The sequence below is a fragment of the Centruroides sculpturatus genome, unplaced genomic scaffold, assembly GCF_000671375.1.
Source record: "Centruroides sculpturatus isolate CEXI.00-Female unplaced genomic scaffold, Cexi_2.0 scaffold520, whole genome shotgun sequence".
Lineage (NCBI taxonomy): Eukaryota > Metazoa > Arthropoda > Arachnida > Scorpiones > Buthidae > Centruroides > Centruroides sculpturatus.
This window is the reverse complement of record NW_019385076.1, coordinates 17,531-38,861: the sequence shown is the minus strand read 5'-3', so window position 1 is coordinate 38,861 and position 21,331 is coordinate 17,531. Positions and strand designations below refer to the sequence as shown.

Genomic DNA, 21,331 nt, shown 5'->3' with positions numbered 1-21,331 from the left:
CCACATGGCTCCGTGTGACCTTTGGCTATTTCCCAAGCTGAAAATGCCGCTAAAAGGAACCCGAATTTAGTCGAGAGAAGACATCGTGCGGAATGCGACGGACCAGCTGATGGCCATTCCAAAAGATGCGTTCTAGCAGTGTTTCCAGCAATGGCAGGAACGCTGGGAAAAGTGTATACATTACCAATGAGACTACTTTGAAGGGGATTAGGGTTTTGTACCTCAAAGTCAATAAATTTATTTTTGCCGACCAAAGGTCCGATACTTTTTGAACAGACCTTGTATGAGAGAAAGCATTTACTCAAAGTTTGCATTATACAGAGTCTCAACCTGACCACCAGCACAATTAATGCACTCAAACCAATACTCAACAGTACAATTTAGTGCCAGAACACTGGAGATTGGGGAGGCCATAACAACAATCCGTTGTAACCAATTGGGAAACAAAACAAAATTAAAATGTTTCATTAATAATGTTTAATTAAAAATTAAGACTGTTCACATAATTTTGACTCACCCTGTAATATAATTCCATGCCTATAATTAAAGTATTTTGAAATTTTTCAACAAAAGATATGATTATTTCATTCAATATGAAATTTTACAATTCAAACAATTCTAGACACAAATGAATCAAATATCTATGAATAAAATTAGAAAAAAAATTTGCAATGCATTTTGCACATATGAGCCATTTACAGGCAAATTAACTCTGCTAGCATGCAAAATGTGTATATCCTTAGAATGACTTATTTTACTATTTTATATATCATTAGATAAAAAATACACCTGTAATGACATTTTACAATGTTTATTTAAATTTTAAAAAAGAAATGTATATTTGTTTATCAGTTTGTTTACTTTTTGTTTTATGGAGTTAATTGATTTGTCAAATGAGCAGTTTATATGTAATTACAGTATTAACTATATTAATATTCACAAAATTTAAAACAATGGAATCAGTAAAAAATTCATAAAAAATTTTGTTGTAAATTCTAAAAATTAATAAAATAATTTCTAGAATTTACAACAAAACTTTTTATATATTAATATTGATTTTTATGGACCGTGAGTCCCGAGAAGACTTCTTTTCAGGTCCATTACGGTTTCAATTTGGTCCACAATGGGGCAGCTGGGTGATGAGGAATAAAGCCTACCATATCCAAAACAGACCACACACAAAAAAATTCCAGAGATTATTCACCACCCAGATTCAATCCCAGGTCTTTGAGAGCAGTGAACCTTACTACATTGAATATTTGAAAGTAGTCTTGATAATTTGAAAGAAAAATGAAAATGTTATATTTACATAACATGAAAAATTTACATATCTAAAACTAAAGTTAAACTTGAAAAAATATATACAATATTTTTACAGAATCCTGATTTATTTAAAAACATTAAAAGGAAAAAAAAATCATCTAATTTTTCTTACTTCTAGTGCTTCAGATACAACTATTTCACTTTCATCATGCAATACATAAACTAAAAATTGAAGACAAGTTTTATCCTAAAATAAAATAAGAATTGTAATTATTAAATAGTAATTATGTATTTATACAAAAAGAATGTTTTTAAATTGTAAAATTTATTAAAACCTAAAACACAATTAACTTTAATTTTCAGTTTATAAAAACAAAAATATTTAACAAAAAGTTAAAACATTAAAAATTATTAACATTCAAATCTAGTTTCTTTTAATACATATTTATTTTGTTATATATATAATGAAAAAAGTATTAAGATTAATGTCATAATTATAAATTATTACAGGAAATCCTTGTTAGTTCGAAATTCAAGAGAAAAAAAATTTATGACTTCGAATTATCAAAGATTTACATGTATCTGTACAATATGCCAAGTGTCACATAAGTGAAGTAATTAATAAATTACATCACTTATGCAAATGATATACAGTTATGCATAGAGAATGCTATTTTTGTTAATTAATAATAATAAAATAAATATGAAGGTAGACAGCATGTATCTGGTGAGAACATCATAGGTTGCCAGATAGGTTTAATAAAAAGTAAAGCAGAATTACTGTAAACATAACCCAAGTTATTTTAAAAGTGACCCTAAAAGTACCCAAATGTACGAGGGCAGGCTGAAAAGTAATGCAAACATGCTTGTAGAGCACAAACGAAATGATTTTCAGAAGCGTGCCAGGTGGCATATGGAAGTAACATTCCCCCTCTATGTGCATGTGCAGTTTGACGTTGTTGCGTTCATTCAGTATATTTTGAGAAGTGGAAATTTGGAGACATGTTCTGGTGCTATGTCAATGCCAATTAAACAGCGTGCTGTTATTGAATTTTTAACTGCTGAAAAAATTATGTTTAAAGACTGTTTATGGTGACAATGGTGTTGACAGGTCTATTGTAAATTGATGGATAATAAAATTTCGTGGTTGCGAGCCTGGAAAAACCATAATTGTTGATGAAACACGCAGCGGAAGTTCGATCACTGCCACAGACAATTACCATTGCACCTTGTTGCAATGTTTAATTCTTCTCAGTACATACAGATTCTAAAACACCTCTGACGTTCAGTTTGTCATGTTAGAGACAGCCTGGTGCCAATAATCTTGCAACATGACAATGCTCGTCCATATACCTTGCGTGCAACTGGAGAGGCTTTGCAAAACCTGAAGTTTGAACCGATTCCACACCCTCCTTATTCCTCCCGATCTTGCGCCTTGTGATTTTTATTTGTTTCCTCTACTTAAGAGAGACCTCAAGGGTAATCATTACACCTCAGATGATGAGGTGAAGGCAGCTGTCAAGTCCTGGATTCAAGAAAAGTCGGAAGAATTTTTCAGTGACGGAATGAAAACACTTGTTACACGTTGGGAGAAATATGTTAGCCTTAACGGTGACTATGTTGAAAAATAAATACAGGTAACCCCCGTATAACACGGTAGTTATGTTCCAAAAAATTGCCATGTTATGCAAATCCGTGTTATACGAAACAAAGAACTAATATGAAAAGGAGGGTTAGGTTCCAAAAATTAAAAAACATGCTAGTATATCTTCATTAAAATTTTTTTAAGTGATACATATTAATATAAATTAAACAATGTTTTCTTCGTCATCACTAAAAACACTATTAATTAACCGATAGCGTTTTCTTTTTGGCAAGTTACCCTTATCCTCTGAGCATTTTTCTGCATTATCTTCAGATCCATGCTTTACCTTTTGCAAAATGTATGTAATTTTAGATTGCTTGCTTCTAGTTAAAAGGTCTTTATAAATTTCCTTATATGGTGCTAAGCACTTATGAAGAATAAAGCAAGTATGGAATAAGGGAAAAACATTCGGNAAAAAATGCCATGAATTTCCAAATGCCTAATGGATGGCAAAAGAAGGATTTATATGAAATGTCTTATGAACACTCCTTATGCCCTAATGTTATTGTCAATTTAAAATGTTTAAAAGTAACAACAAAGTTTCTTGCAATATATGGTAAGAATTATAAAATTACGTTTTTTAATCTTAGGAATGAACAAATGTAACAAAAGTTCAATAAATAATTTACACAGATATCCTTTCCTTCTATTCATACTATATGTTAATAATTTTGTATATGTCACTAAACATGTTCCTTATATAAATTGGTTTGAATGAAGAATTCAATTGAAGAAAGTTAAAAACAGTTATGAAAATGAGTTTTAAAAAGTTAATTGTTAAATTCTTAAGCACTGTTATTGTAAAATAATACCGTTTTTATACATTTTTTTCTTTTTCAGATTAAATTTATTCGTATCAAATATAATGATGATAATTTTATTCACAATATTCATACTTGAAGTCAAAGGCTTTAAAGACCTATGGGCCCACCAGTGGGTGAGTGGATGAAACCACCAAACACTGGTAGTTGGTCATGGATTCACACCTTGCCAACAAGCTGGCCATAGTTTTCCAGATTTTCTTCATCTTAGTAATATGTAAATAGGAGCTAATTTCCCATAAAAGACCTCCTGGGAGGCATTCACCCTCAACAGATCTCCCATGTGTCGCATTGTCATAATCGGATAAAAACCATACCTTTATAGATTTAATTTTTGTTGTTTTTTTTTTATACATCATATTTGTCAATGCCTTGAAGACAATATATACCATCCCCACTGCAACAATACCAATAACAATTTAGACCAATATACAGTGGGTGATCGGTTAATCTGTTCCAAGACTTTGTTCGTTAACCAATTATCGATTTACCATAGGTTTTTATGGGAATTTGATTAATTTTTGTTAAGGAGACTCCAAAAAATAAAAAAATATATTCTTTCTACTACGTTTATTTATGTGTAATAATAAAAATACATGTATACACAGTCTTGCATTTTTATTAGTTATGTTTTTTCCGTTTGTAGGGGTTAAAGAATCTGTCCAATATTGATTGCTTTTCTCTCTTTTTCGGGATTTTTCGGAAGTAATTAATAGCATTGTCATCATAGAGATTCCCAAGCCTATTAACCTCAACTTGGTTTGGATGCCATTCTAAGACTGTTGTTCTGACATCCTCCCACTTCTTCAAGAGTTCTTTAATAGCAGATGTTGACATTGATCCTTTTTCATCTTCTTCTTTTTCAGAAGAAAACACATCTCGCTGAGTTTGTTGGTGTTCTTCTGTCGTCAGATCAGTTTCAGGTTCCATTATGAGCTCTTCAATATCATCTTTATTCACTTCCAATTCCAGATCTCTAGCAGTTGTCACAATTTCATCCATTATTTCAGGGACATCATCTCTCTCTCCCTGAATGCAGGAGGGACACAGCTTTCGCCAAGCAGAATTCAATTGTCGTTGAGTGACTTCTGACCATGCCTTTTGAATGAGCTATATAGCTTCAAGAATATCAACTTTTTCTTTCCAAAACGTTTTTAATGTCATCGTTGAGGAGAACTGGAATGCTTCAAAACACCGAAGAAACAGTGCTCAAATGTACAATTCCTTGAAACCTGCAATAGCCTCTTGATCCATTGGTTGAATCAACGAAGTGGTATTTGGAGGTAGAAACTGAACTGTCAGCCAGGGAAAGTCTTCTAGCAAATTATCTTCAAGGTCTTTTGGGTGTCCTGGTACATTGTCCAGTAGCAACAGTGCTTTTAATGGCAATTCATCGGTCTGAAGGTAATCTTTGATGCTTGGAGCACAAACTTCAAACAGCCATTCTTTGAAAAGTGCCTGCATGACCCATGCCCTTTTATTTGATCTCCACATCACTGGCAGGTTTTCTGTAATTATGGAATTTTTTTGAATGCTCTAGGGTTCTCATAGTGATAGACAAGAAGCAGGATAAGCTTCATATCACCGCTAGCATTAGTTCCCAAAAGTAACATCAATTTGTCTTTCATGGGTTTATGCCCAGGAATATTTTTCTCTTCTTTTGTAATGTAGGTATGGCTCGGCATGCGCTTCCAAAATAAACCAGTTTCATCACAATTGAAAATTTGTTGTGGACAATATCCTTCTTTTTTAATGAATTCTTCAAATTTGAGATAGAACTTCTCAGCTTCTTCTTTATCCGCACTAGCAGACTCATTGTGAATAACCACATATTTAATGCCAGTTCTCCGTCTAAACATTGAAAACCATCCAGTAATAGCTTTGAATTCTATCTCCTTGTGTGACGAATGTGGAGTTTGTTTCTTTAGTCTTTAAAAATTTCTCTAGCTTTCTCTTGAATGATAGTCATACTAGTTACAACTCTTTTCATTTCCCTTTCTTTTATCCAAATTAAAAGCAATCTCTCCATTTTTCATGGATGGAACATCTTTGTTTCTCAGAATGTGATTTTTGTTACTCTTTTAGCTCTGAGTCTTCTTCATTATATCTTTCTTAGCTAAGATTGTGCCTACTGTAGACCTGTTCAAGCCATACTGCCTAGCAACATCAGACATCTTCTGCCCACTCTAGTTTGGCTACTATCTCTTGCTTGGTTTCTATGGTGAGCACAGTTCTTGACACTCTTCTTTTTAGGCTCCATAATATTATCAATTTCTGTTTGAAATAAAAAGTTCAGAAAAGCACTCACAAAAATTCAGAGAACAGAAATCAACTAGCCCACAAAAAATTACTTAAATGCAAGGCCCAGATGAAATTCGAAATTTGGTATTAAAACGTTAACGAATATCTGATGAGACAGTTAAACTTCTTTCACCTTTCGTAAATAAACCCCGATGCAAAACTTAACAAGTGCATGTCCGACAGTCTCGCAAATACTATAAAAAATTATTTGTCAGAAAGGTAAACAAAAAGCTGGAATTACAAGGAAGAGTTTCAAAATTCAGAGAAATATTATACTATCCAATCGGTATCGGGTTGACATCGATGTTGACATCTCCCTCGCTCTGAAAGGTTTCGAATTGTTACCTGAAGACACGGGAAAATCAATCGGTTTTCGTTATTTTCTGTCGCTTCTTTTTATGTTTATTCAGTAAAGTGTTAGTTAACCGAACATGTGTTTGTTGTCTGATCATAAAAATCTTTCCCGAAAGTGTTCGTTAACCGATCACCCACTGTACTTAATTTTTTACTGTGATAGGTACAGTACACTAACATTAGGAATGGCTTAAGTAGAGCAGCAATTTTGGAAGGATACAATTTGCCATGCACACCACAGCAATTCATTCAGACAAGTACTGTATAATGTACCATCACTTACTTTCATTCATATCCCTCAGCAAGGCTCTTGCAGTTTCTCTCCCTCATGGCACACAAAACATAAAGGTTTTCTTTCTTGCTTAGTTTATTCCCAGTTATACTTTTTGTAATCCTTTAGCTTTATTGTCACTTGGGTTCTGTTTTGTCTTAATTCCATTGTTTCACAAAATTTAAAACAATGGGATTGGTAAAAAATTCAAAAAAATTTTGTTGTAAATTCTAAAAATTAATAAAATAATTTCTAGAATTTACAACAAAACTTTTTATATATTAATATTGATTTTTATGGACCGTGAGTCCCGAGAAGACTTCTTTTCAGGTCCATTACGGTTTCAATTTGGTCCACAATGGGGCAGCTGGGTGATGAGGAATAAAGCCTACCATATCCAAAACAGACCACACACAAAAAAATTCCAGAGATTATTCACCACCCAGATTCAATCCCAGGTCTTTGAGAGCAGTGAACCTTACTACATTGAATATTTGAAAGTAGTCTTGATAATTTGAAAGAAAAATGAAAATGTTATATTTACATAACATGAAAAATTTACATATCTAAAACTAAAGTTAAACTTGAAAAAATATATACAATATTTTTACAGAATCCTGATTTATTTAAAAACATTAAAAGGAAAAAAAAATCATCTAATTTTTCTTACTTCTAGTGCTTCAGATACAACTATTTCACTTTCATCATGCAATACATAAACTAAAAATTGAAGACAAGTTTTATCCTAAAATAAAATAAGAATTGTAATTATTAAATAGTAATTATGTATTTATACAAAAAGAATGTTTTTAAATTGTAAAATTTATTAAAACCTAAAACACAATTAACTTTAATTTTCAGTTTATAAAAACAAAAATATTTAACAAAAAGTTAAAACATTAAAAATTATTAACATTCAAATCTAGTTTCTTTTAATACATATTTATTTTGTTATATATATAATGAAAAAAGTATTAAGATTAATGTCATAATTATAAATTATTACAGGAAATCCTTGTTAGTTCGAAATTCAAGAGAAAAAAAATTTATGACTTCGAATTATCAAAGATTTACATGTATCTGTACAATATGCCAAGTGTCACATAAGTGAAGTAATTAATAAATTACATCACTTATGCAAATGATATACAGTTATGCATAGAGAATGCTATTTTTGTTAATTAATAATAATAAAATAAATATGAAGGTAGACAGCATGTATCTGGTGAGAACATCATAGGTTGCCAGATAGGTTTAATAAAAAGTAAAGCAGAATTACTGTAAACATAACCCAAGTTATTTTAAAAGTGACCCTAAAAGTACCCAAATGTACGAGGGCAGGCTGAAAAGTAATGCAAACATGCTTGTAGAGCACAAACGAAATGATTTTCAGAAGCGTGCCAGGTGGCATATGGAAGTAACATTCCCCCTCTATGTGCATGTGCAGTTTGACGTTGTTGCGTTCATTCAGTATATTTTGAGAAGTGGAAATTTGGAGACATGTTCTGGTGCTATGTCAATGCCAATTAAACAGCGTGCTGTTATTGAATTTTTAACTGCTGAAAAAATTATGTTTAAAGACTGTTTATGGTGACAATGGTGTTGACAGGTCTATTGTAAATTGATGGATAATAAAATTTCGTGGTTGCGAGCCTGGAAAAACCATAATTGTTGATGAAACACGCAGCGGAAGTTCGATCACTGCCACAGACAATTACCATTGCACCTTGTTGCAATGTTTAATTCTTCTCAGTACATACAGATTCTAAAACACCTCTGACGTTCAGTTTGTCATGTTAGAGACAGCCTGGTGCCAATAATCTTGCAACATGACAATGCTCGTCCATATACCTTGCGTGCAACTGGAGAGGCTTTGCAAAACCTGAAGTTTGAACCGATTCCACACCCTCCTTATTCCTCCCGATCTTGCGCCTTGTGATTTTTATTTGTTTCCTCTACTTAAGAGAGACCTCAAGGGTAATCATTACACCTCAGATGATGAGGTGAAGGCAGCTGTCAAGTCCTGGATTCAAGAAAAGTCGGAAGAATTTTTCAGTGACGGAATGAAAACACTTGTTACACGTTGGGAGAAATATGTTAGCCTTAACGGTGACTATGTTGAAAAATAAATACAGGTAACCCCCGTATAACACGGTAGTTATGTTCCAAAAAATTGCCATGTTATGCAAATCCGTGTTATACGAAACAAAGAACTAATATGAAAAGGAGGGTTAGGTTCCAAAAATTAAAAAACATGCTAGTATATCTTCATTAAAATTTTTTTAAGTGATACATATTAATATAAATTAAACAATGTTTTCTTCGTCATCACTAAAAACACTATTAATTAACCGAGAGCGTTTTCTTTTTGGCAAGTTATCCTTATCCTCTGAGCATTTTTCTGCATTATCTTCAGATCCATGCTTTACCTTTTGCAAAATGTATGTAATTTTAGATTGCTTGCTTCTAGTTAAAAGGTCTTTATAAATTTCCTTATATGGTGCTAAGCACTTATGAAGAATAAAGCAAGTATGGAATAAGGGAAAAACATTTGGCAACATCAGAAGCAGAAGCGTCACGATCTGGCAACATTGAAACAAGTTTCGAGAAGGACCACGTGTATCGACAGAAGGCAAGAAGAGAAAATTTACATACTTAAGTACTAATAGTTCACGAAAATAATAATTTTCGTGTACTATTTTTCATGTACTTTTTGCCCGATCTTGCTATTTGTTTTTGTTCGTGTTCTACAAGCATGTGTGCATTACTTTTCAGCCTGCCCTCGTAGTAGCCTAGAACCCTACAAATATCTCAATTTGCTACTCTTAGCACAATCTTGCCATTCCAAAAACCAGCCCTATTTTATGAGATAAGTGAAAAGAACGATAGTCCATGGATAAGGTGACACTAAAAAACATATTACTGTAAAAGCAAAGCCACATTGACTAGATTAGAGTTGTTCTTGGTCAATTGTTCTCTTATAGGAGGCATTTTGATCTAAACCAGGGGTCACCAAAGTGGTCTATATCGACCCCCAGGGGTTGATATAACATTATTGGGAGGTCAATGAAAAGACTAAAACTTACAAATTTTGAACCGAATATTGCTAATCTTGCTAAGGATTATCAAGCTTATCCGTCTCATTGATTGTCAGTTACAAAAATTATTATTAACATATGTATAATAAATGTAAAAAATGTAAAATTAAAAGATATATAATAAAATAGTAAGAGCTTTTTTTTTTGCTTGTAACACAAACTTTTTGGTGGGGGTCGATGTGAGGTTTCGAAAAGTTGTAGGAGATTGACGATCAAAAAAGTTTGGCGACCCCTGATCTAAACAAACAAGTTAACATACACATATTGCAGTTCGGACAGAATTTTCACTTCAAATTAGGAAGTAGCCAAATTCCTTAACGTGTAATTCTCTATATCCCCAATGGGGACAAAGTACAGTTATGAACTAAAGGGATTTCGAATTAATGAGGCTTTCCTGCACTGATATCAAATTATATGCATCAATACAAACATAACAACAACAAAGTGGTTATTTCAGAAATATTTTTAAGATATTATATGAAATTTATGTTTAGACCAATGAAAAAACATAACACATTACAAACTTGCCTTCAACTCCAAAACATATATAAACAAGCACAGATTCACAATTGAACACAAAAAATCATAATATCTAAAATAATGAAATAATAAAAATTATACCTACACAAATGAAATTGTATACTGAAAAAATTATTAAAGCCATTATCATTCTCATAAATTTCTTTGAATTATACAATCTTTTTATAATAAAATCTGGTTAGTTTTAATGGGACCAGAGAAGTTAAATTATTGCTAATTTTGTTCTAACATAAGCAAGAAATATTAACATAGCTGTCTATAAGTATTTTAGTAACAATACTATAAAAATAGTTGATTTTAATACATCCATCTGGGTGTAATTAAGAATCAACAGAAAGTATACAGTATAAAACAATAGTAGCAATTGTCCTTTCAACAAATATTTCTCTAGAAATAATTGTAGAAAAAAAATTAAACACAGACCATTAAAAAACCCAGCTCTTTAGAAGGTTTTTTCTTTAATTTTACTTAATATTAAAACCAGTAATATTTTGCTATCAGTCATTTTTTTAAATATATTAAATATAGATATATTACTCCAGTTAATTTTCCACCTTAGTTCAAGATCATATTAAAGCTGTTGCAAGAGTGCACAAACACTATCAGAACACAACTCCTGACAGATTAAGACACACTCAAAAAATGCTGACAGTCATAAAGCTTGGATTGAACTTCTATCAGTAAAACAATATTCCTGCAATACTTTTCTTGTCTAGTCTTGTGTTCAATTATACTAGCACTATAACAGTTTTTCTTTTTTGCTAGACTTATTACACCATCAGTCAGAGAGAGAGGACAAACTTTAGAAAATCATATCTTTATTTCCCTGAAGAGTATGCATTTCAGATTGTCCGAAATGCATACTAATAAGTCTAGTGAAAAAGAAAAGCGTTATACTGCTAGTATAATTTAAAACAACAATGATATTGCTTCAGTTTTCCACCAGAGAGACTTAGCTTGATATTATGTCATTATCAATTTTTTAAATTCAAAAACATAAGCTAATAAAAATCTATGATAGTAAACTTAAAAAAAAAAACACAAATTTCACATTCATGTCATTATTAAATCTAATTTTGTAATTCTTTTTTTTTTCTAAACATACTATTCTGTTATAGTCTTTGAATCTTGGCACCATTATCAATATCTGTTTCTGTTTGTTATAGAAGTTAAAAAGCCTGTTAATCTTAATTGGGAATGTCTTTGATCCTCTTCAGGTCAGCTTCAACCAATAATGATAGTAAACTTTTAAAGTTCAATATCAACTGTTCTAGAAGAATAAATATGCTAAAAAACTTTTTCTTTTTAAATAATTTAAAAGACACAAGCATATTTTGAAATGGAAAACTAACTAACATACAAAGATGAAAATAAACTATGTGAAAGAAGGATATAACATGTATCAAATGTTATAGTTCTAATAACCTAGTGTCCATATGAACCTAGTGGTTATATGAACAAAGTCCTTAGTGTCCATGCAGGTTTCTAATTATTGAGAAGCACAGCATCATTAGCATTAAATTATTGTTAGATATTTGGAAAGGCAATAAATATATACCTGCTCAAGTATCTTGATAGGAAACACTGACATTTCTATAATAAGTTTATTCCAGAAAACTTACTTCCAATCATAGAACCATTTTGCAATAGAGGTACAGGCCCCAAACTGGGTTAGGCTAACTGAGCACCAATGTTCCTTCATTTTTTTAGACACCAATCTTGTGGAGCCTATGTAGTAAAATTTCCTCCTCTTTTGCTCAACTTCAGAACAAACTCCAGATTTAGAAAATGTATGGACTATATCAGAGTAGAGTATGTTTGTGACTGTGATTGATTTATAACTCCTAAACTGAACATATTTTTCCCTAGCATATGGTGCTACTAATGAAGAAGCTGCGTTCTTGCCAGTAACTAAAAGCATGTTGCACTAATCCCTATTGATTTCCAACTTCTTTTTGTTCTTATTGTAGGTAGTGCTAATGACAGACAGTATCTACAATACCTCTAGGGAAACCATAATTTGGTGCCATAATCCTAATTTGTCAATCCTGTCTGCTGTCATAGAGTGGCTAAAGGCTCTTCTAATAAGAGTCTAGTGGCAACTAGCTTGTGTTGTACACTGTCATGAGATCTCTAGTGTATACAAGAGTCCTTTGATAACTTTCCAAAAACCTTAGTGTGCTGCTGTCATCCACTTTTATAAAACTGTCAAGTCAAAATTATTAACACTACTAAAGCTTTCTTTAATGACAAAACAACCCCTATGGGATTTTTATAACAGTGCAAATGAATTCACTTACAGCATATTTATGATTTGGAGAAATAAAGATGTCTACATATCACAATACAACTTTGATGCCCTGTCCGAACTTCCAAATGCATGGCATTCAATTAGAATACTACTTCCACTATGTCTCCAGATGCAGGTAACCCCAAGGAAACCCCCTTTTTGTTAGTAGTATCTGTCACTCCATATAAAAATACAAATTGCTTAAAATTGGATCAAGATAATCTACCAAAGAACTTCACAACCATTACTGACTGAAGCAAATCTAAAACATTCCCAATTAAGAAGTTTAACAAGATTTGATTTCCATAACAAGCAGTAACAGGAAAATATATAATTCCATCATCTTTAAATAAAAATTTATATTTTCTTTTATAATGCTGCACAAAGGAACAATTTTAGAATCAATGGGAACAACTGCGCTAGAGAATATAACGTTTACACTATCTATTTAGCCTATGAAATTTCATAAAAATCTACTTTTCCACTAAAGTTACTGTTCTTCAGTCTAAAATCCTTAACTTTAATCAGATTTCATTATAAAAATATTTTAATAACTAATGAATTATATAAAAAATGAAAGCAATTTATCTTTTTAGTGCAATTTTACATGGTAAAATCAAAATTTGCATCAAAAAGATGGAGATGAATCAAAATAACAAAACAAGTTTTGTCAATGGTGCATATATAAACATCTCAACTCCCAATATTTTTATAATAAAACCAAATTATTGCCGGATTTATATCAGAAATTGTTTGGTTTCATTACAAGTTCTTTCTTACAAACAGCTTTAAAATCCTCCAACATTTGTTCCAATAGTAGAGGCCAGTAATGGCCAGAAATAACCTAGGACTACAGTATGGTATTTTACATTAAAAAAATAGGTGAAATAACACAACTTTAATTCAGTTTCTTCAAAGTTTAATAAAAAATTCTCTTGTGATTAGAATTATTAAATTTTTAAATAAATATCTTTCTAGCATTTTTATAATTAGTTTGTTTAAATGCTTCAATTAAAAAAGTACAATGTTCTTTTTTATAGTATAACTTACCTGGCATAAACTTTCATGATTCTGTGGATTTGCAGACAATTTCTTATACTTTTGCACAACAGCAAGTGTTTCCGCACTCAGATCATTGGCCATTGTAATAATATAAACTAAAGTGAAAATAATTAAATAGTTATATCTATTTTCTGATCATCTAAAAATTTATTAAAATTCAAGTTCAACATGTTTTTTAATATTATATTGTCATTAATTCTATATTTCTCTCTAAAATTTTAGCAAAGCTTAAAATTTAAGAATATTTGATCAAACTTGGATAATAATCATTGATATTACATATATATTAGTGCTCTTTCTCCTATTAAAAAAAAAAGCATACTGTCAGTTGTCAGTATGCATTTATGACATATGACAACTGAAAACATAAGATTGATATTATTGGGCAACTGCCGACATCTTGTAATCCTTAAATTGAAAATCTCAAATTTGCATTTCAGGACAGCTAATTATTAGAAGAGTTGATATTCTATTCTAATATTATCCCTGTGATATTATTACACAGAGTAGGCTTTGTTACATAATTGTACCTTGCTGTAAAAACATGTTACAATTAAAAAACTACACAAAACCTTCAAAAGGAACAGCACAATAATATACAGCAAGACCCTGCTTAATGCGGGGGATGCATTCCTAGACAACAAAGCACTAAGCGAAATAGTGTTACAAGGTCATTTTAACATAGAATAAATAGTGATAGGGAAACATGCAACCAAAAATAAACAACTTTAATTTTAAGTTATTTTTATATTAATTTGTATAATAATATGTTAAATAACACACACATATGCACACAAAAATGTATAATAATATATTAATTAGTTCATTTTTTGTGACGAAGGTCCTGACTTTTCTGAAATTCTTGTTTTTTTGCAATAAAGTCATGAAGTTTCATTTGTCGCTTGTTTCTTTCCTTAAGCAAATGTCGGTAGCAGAAGATCGCATCCAAAATGCCTTGTTTTGCTTTTGCACTCCTTTCAAAATCTGGATCATTTGCTACAATTTTATCAATGATTTTGGTTATCATTACCAAACTTTTACTAAGACAATCTGTAGAGAAATTTTTTGGGTTCTTCATTTTCAGAATCACTATTTTCCAGTTCTACATGGATTCCTTGTTCTGCCAGTTCTTGAAGGTTGTTGTTGATAAGACTCTCGCCAAGGTAACTCTATCTGGGGTAACTCCTCAATATCCTGTTTGTCTATATCTTCTAGTCCTGTTGTATCGATTAGGCTGAGTTTGATCAACCTAACGATACAGAGATAGGCTATTCTCATTGAGAATTCTTGGATACCTTCAGCCATAACTTCTTCCACACTTTGTCTGTACATTTATCAGTTAATTCTTGCCAAGCGAAGCCGATATTGCTTATTGCATCCATGATGATGTACTTTTTTCCAAAATTGCACCAAACAAACATACAGTAAAACCTCTCTAGTCCGCCCTCGGCTAGTCCGTCACTCCGGTTAATCCGACCGTGGTCGGAGTCGAGAAACTTGTCCCGACTCGTCAGTGACTCACCGTCCATGGCGTTTTTCTGTGTTTGTTACAGTATATGTTTTACATTGTGTGTACATNAAATAACACACAAGCATATGCACACAGAAATGTAAAGTTCATTTTTTGCGACGAAGGTCCTGACTTTTCTGAAATTCTTGTTCTTTTGCAATAAAGTCATGAAAATTTCATTTGTTGCTTTTTTCTTTCCTTAAGCAAATGTCAGTAGCAGAAGATTGCATCCAAAACTTCTTGTTTTGCTTTAGCACTCCAGATCATTCGCTACAATTTGATCAACAATTTTGATTATCTTACTGAACTTTTACTAAGGAAATCTGTAGAGAAATATTTTGGTTCTTCATTTTCAGAATCTACTTTCCAGTTCCACATGAATTCCATGTTCTGCCAGTTCTTGAAGGTTGTCATTGGTAAGGCTTTCACCAGAAACCTGCTATAACTCCTCAATATCCTGCTTGTCTTTATCTCTTAGTCCTGTTATATCGATTAGATCGAGTTTGATCAAGCTAACGACACAGCGATAGACTCTTCTCGTTGAGAATTCTTGGATACCTTCAGCCATAACTTCTTCCACACTTCGTTTGTGCATTTATCAGTTAATTCTTGCCAAGCAAAGTTGAAGCAGAGGAGCAGAATGTCTAGCTCCTCTGCACCTAGCAATTTCATGACATCATGCAACAAATTTGAGAAAAGTAGGAAGTAACATTGAAAACTGAAGGCAGTTTTTATGCAGTGCTGCCCAGCATTTAAAGATTGGGGATTTCTTTTTAATCAATTGACAGAAAATTTGGAAAATTTTTTGCAGTGATGCAGAAATTTTTGTAGTTTTTTCCAAAAATTTTTCATTTTGATCTTTTTAGCATGCTCCACTATAGTAGTGAAGTGCTTATGTTAGGACTTTTGTGTGTCTGCCAGACATTATATATTCGAGATTATGATCTGTTCAATCCATTTTGCACATGTCTATACGTATGTGCAAAAGGGAACTGAACATTTTCATTTACGATCACAGTAAGCCAATGGTTCCCAACCTTTTTCGGGTGGCGACCCCCTTTTTATAAAAGCCAAGTGACCCGCGACCTCAATACAATTGAAAAAGGTATTTTTAATAAGGTAATTAGAAAGACAATGAAATTAGTTTTTTAGTATAATTTTCTTTTAAATTATGTTTAATAATTAATTTAATGAGATGGTTGAAATTGCATGTATTATAATTCATTTCATTAACTAGCCTCAAAATTTGCAGGTGAGATTTTGTTAACGCCAACCTCATGTCATTCTCAACATTTAATTTATTCCTCTCAAAACTCTCAACACATGTTTCAACCAACTGTGACAGAATAGCCTACCCAGATTACACTTATTTTAATTTTTTAAAAATATATGAAATTATTCAAACTTTAAGACACCATTAAAAATAAATATTGCATTATAGTGAAGATTTTGTTTTAGTTTACTGCATAAGTTGGCGACCCCACAGAAAACTCGTCGCGACCCCCTTCTGGGGTCGCGACCCATAGGTTGGGAACCCGTGCTCTAGAATATTTAAACACAAAATTACTTTTTGCCATCTCTTTCTATGGATAAATATTACATTTAAATAAAGGAATGCATTAGTTTTCAACATTTTAATATCTTTTATATATTTTCAGTAGTAGTTATTTAACATAAATTAAGGATTTATGTTTCAGTATTATGGTTACTGATCATCCTTATTCATTATACATACTGAATAATTATTATGATGTTCATAATTCAATATCATCAAAAATTTTTACAGAAAATCAAGATTTCAAAAATCATCAAAATTTATTGTATTATAATTGTGATATTTAGGCAGTTTTAGAAAAATAGAAATATTTTAACTGCAAATAAGAATTTTGCCATATATTTAAAGTATTAATCATTAGTAAGTTTGAATTAATTTAAATAAATTTTGATGTATGAAGAACATCTATTCAGATCAGAATTTAAACTTACAACTTAACATGTTAACCGCTATCTGACACCAGCAGCTGTACTAATTAGGGCCGTACAGAGCCATCCAACCACTTGATGTCGCTATAATGAATGTAGTTTCACTCAGGGTTAAATAATACTGGCTTTGTAAGATGTTGTTTTACATCCTAATGGTGGCCTCTCACGCACATCTATAAAGTTGGCTCTGACTACCAGTGGTCGTATGGCTCTGAATGGCCCTAACTACTACAACTGCCAGCACATTGTATGGCTCTGTACAGTTCTAATTAGTACAGCTGCTGGTGCATCAGATAGCAGTTAACATGTTAATATCCAAATACATTGCTTATTTAAGAAAGTTAATCCATATAATTTAAAATGTGACTAGAGCAGAATTAATTGCAAGTTTATTTAAGATGCTAAATACCCACAATATGTAACCTATTAAGTTTGTAAGTTGATATAAAATATATTCATTTATTCATGTACAGTCAGTTCATAACTTATGATGGCCAAAACTAGTACAGTAGAGCATCGATTATCCGACTCAATTGGGGACTCAGGTTGGTCGGATAACTGAAAAAATTGGATAACCGAAGATAATGAAAAAAATACATTATTAGTATAGTATATTAGGATATCCCATGCAATTAGTATGTTGCTATTAACCAACTTCGCGTTGAATTTTCATCGATGTTTAGCCTAACAAATTTTTTAAAAATAATAATCGTCTCTATTGTANGTAAAAAGTACCCAGTTCCTCTGAAATCTATAAACCACATCCCTTACTGTATATTCAGTGAAAAATTCTTCTGAACAACTACTTGATTCCAAAAATTTATAAAATTTATTTTAAACAAAGTTAATATTTGGTTCACTTTTGTGGAACATGCTATCAGATCGGCTTCATCTATCTTGTTTCAGTAGACTAAAACAAACATTTTAACATGACAGAACCTGTGAAATACTGTTTAAACATTGTGATCAAATGTGTTATTCAAAATTATTCAAAAATCATTCCTATTGCTATCAATGAGAGGGCCAGACTTCAGATCTCCTATTTGAAAAAAAATTGGCAAGCATGTAGCCTTAAACAGTTCCATGTCCAAGTAATAGGATCCACTTCTCAAGCATTTCCAAAATTGAGCCTCTAAAAATTGAGTGTTTCACATAAGCGAAACACTAAATTTCTCTGAAATTTGCAAAGTCTGAAAATTTCACAGCTCTGAGTTGTGATAGCAGTTTGGATATGACTATGCAGTGGAGCTATACGATGTAGGTTCAAACCTATGGAATTTTAGTTCAGTTTTGTGTTTTTTATTTTTTACGTGTAACAACTATTTTACCATATTGTTTACATTATTATTACTATTATTATTCCTCACATTTAAAGCTTATAAAACAAGAGATAAAAAATTGTGACATTATTTCCTGTTTAGTAAAAATGAGTCTCTATAGATCAGTGTTTCTCAACCTCTAACGAATCATCGCCCCCTTCAATAAAACTATTACGTACGGTAGTATCGCCCCCCTTCACTACAAAATTCCAATGCCGAGGGACAAGGCTAACACCAAATTCGTACTGCATTGAATAGACTAGTGACTAGTATAATGTTATTTGTTTAATTATTGTACGATATAATGAATAAAATATCTAATTATTCTTAATATAATGTTTTACTATATCGCCCAGAAAATTGTTTTTTGCCCCCCAAAATATAAATTGTTACTAATCGCCCCCTCAACATGGAAATACACCCCCGTTCAGAAAAACTGCTGTAGATTTAAGTCTTTTTACATCATTAAATATAACTTATTTCTTCACATTTATTTTCACATATTTTCACTCATGATTACATACGTCCTTACAAGAAAATAAGCTTCAGACATTACTGAATATAAAGGAAAAGACAATGATATGATAATAGGTAGTGTAGTTGCAGCATTTTGTTTTTAATTGTTAATATTATGGGCAATTTCATCATGTTTGTTGCACTTCAGACATCACAATACCACCACATCTGAAAATAAATATGAAGAAACAAAAAAATTTTTTTAACAACATAAAAGAATTAAATCTAGAGATTTGTTTTTGCTAATGACATCACGATTTTTAATCTATTAAGCTTTAAACCTGAGGAATAATAATAGTAATAATAATGCTAACAATATGGTAAAAGAATAAAATAATTACGTTACACATAAAAAAAACTACACACAAAACTCAGCTAAAATTCCAAAAGTTCAAACCTATATCATGTAGCTCCACTGCCTAGTGCAGTAATTCTCAACCTTTTTTTCATCATGGTATACTTTTAATAATTTAAAAATTTGGCAGCACACAGTTACTTCAGTAAATACCACGGGTCAACTGGTGACATCATAACAGTTTTAAAAATCACTGTTATGATGCAGTTGGTTATTTAGATCACATTTTCTAAATGTCTTAGTAACTACCGGCAGTTACTGGTAACACCAATTACAACTTAGTAAACTACTGGTTTCCAAACGCACCCTAGGAAGGTAGAACCAATTAAATTATTTATCTGACGTTGCTTATGTAAGAATATTTGCAGTGGTGGTATACTTCAAAAATCTCGTGGCACACCGGTTGAGAATCTCTGGCCTACTGTCTTATCCACACTACTGTGACTATCACCACTGTGATAGACACAGTAGAATTTCACAGAGCTGTGAAATTTCCAAAGACTTATAAGCAAAACACTTAGGTTTTAGAGGCCCAATTTTTGGAAACACTTCAGAAGTGGATCCTATTATTTGGACAAGAACCATTTGTGTTTAAGGCTACGTGCTCACAAAGTTTCGTTCGAATCGATGACCCAAACGTCTGGTCCTCTCCATGTAAGTGACAGCTCAACAAGTTTTGCTTTCCAGATGCCAAACTAATAATGCTACCAGCACCCGACATTAATTAGTAAGTGAAACTGTTGGCAATAAGTAATTTAAAGTGATAAAAAAAATTTTTAACTGGCAAAACGGTGGCAATATTTTTAATTTTCCAGAGAGACCTCTGTATAGCCTAAATTTTCTTTGCCCAAGGACATCAGATACTCCAGCACCGGTCCCAGGAACTACCAATACCAATAAATACACAACAGAAGAGAGTGATCATTTACGTTCAGGTTTACAACACGATAGCCATTCCAATTTAGCTCGGAGCACCAAAAAACTCTACAACGAAACACTTAAAAACTACCGGGGATTGCCACAAGACTTCCAACGTTCAACATCAAAGAATACATCCCGACTGACACGAGTAAAAATGAAATCGTGTCAAGACCAAAGGGAAGCATATGTATACCTTCTAACAAGCATAATTAATTTAAATTAAGTAAATTTTTAAAAATTAATACTTTAGAAAGTTACAAATAGATCCAGAAGATGACAAAAGTCTTCATAGTAGGAGTTTCAGAAACAAGCAGCTAACTAACGGGACATTCCAATTTTCAACGCTGATCTCAACATTCGTTAAAATTCGTTCCTTTTTTCAACGTTGAGTTGTCAGCGCTGACTCAACACACTCAGCACTCAACAGATATGTTGACTGCTACTTTCCAATGAATTGTGGGTAATTGGTAAGACATTTGAATGGAATCCATCTTGCTGAGAATGGAATTATGGGAACTAAGTACTTCGTACTCGAGTTGGAACGTCGATGACGTCAAATTGTTGACTTCAACACTCAACACTCGCGTTGAAAATTGGAATTTACGCTGCACTCTCGCTGCATAAAGAAACGCAGCCAATGTCCCGTAAGCAAATCAATGATGTAGTTTGTTTCAAACGAAATGAATTGTGCAATTGGTTTGCTTACTTAGCCACTTTTTCTATTGAACTCGCCCATTGGCTGAGTGGAAGATGCTTCAAGTAGCCGAAAGTAACTTCTAACAAAACGTCTCATTCGCTAAGCCAACTTTGGAATGAAAGTGTTGCTGTTAAAATCTAATAAACGACGTTAACAAAAGATAAATTTAATTAAGATATTCCTATAACTAAAAATATACAAAACTTACTGAAATAAAAATTTAAATTACAAAATTCGACGCTCACTTTGCTAAATAATCGCCATAACTCACGAAGAAATCAACATACTACTGTATTTAAATTAAACCGCTCTCTTGTCTCTTAACAAAACCCGATACGCCTTAAAAATATTTCTTATTAAAAAATAGTAATATAATTGAATTTAA

At 32.0% G+C, this 21,331-nt stretch overlaps 1 protein-coding gene and 1 pseudogene across 9 annotated transcripts in view; both read right to left on the bottom strand.

The window, feature by feature from the left end:
* The window catches only part of LOC111634305 (armadillo repeat-containing protein 1-like), a 37,332-nt gene extending 16,054 nt beyond the window's left edge, over window positions 1-21,278 (bottom strand). The window contains exons 1-4 of one of the 9 annotated variants that reach the window (XM_023379047.1): window positions 21,155-21,229; window positions 20,956-21,083; window positions 13,634-13,740; window positions 7,326-7,400 (exon numbers count right to left, since the gene is read on the bottom strand). In XM_023379047.1, coding sequence (XP_023234815.1) covers window positions 7,326-7,400; window positions 13,634-13,726 — 168 coding nt within the window. In that variant the 5' untranslated portion in view covers window positions 13,727-13,740; window positions 20,956-21,083; window positions 21,155-21,229. Of the gene's footprint in view, window positions 1-1,435; window positions 1,511-7,325; window positions 7,401-13,633; window positions 13,741-20,494; window positions 20,646-20,955; window positions 21,084-21,154 lie in introns of those variants that run through there. The other 8 variants (XM_023379044.1, XM_023379043.1, XM_023379046.1 and 5 more) reach the window with 8 other exon arrangements.
* On the bottom strand, window positions 4,704-5,733 carry LOC111634307 (annotated as a pseudogene).
* Window positions 21,279-21,331: the final 53 nt, after the last annotated feature.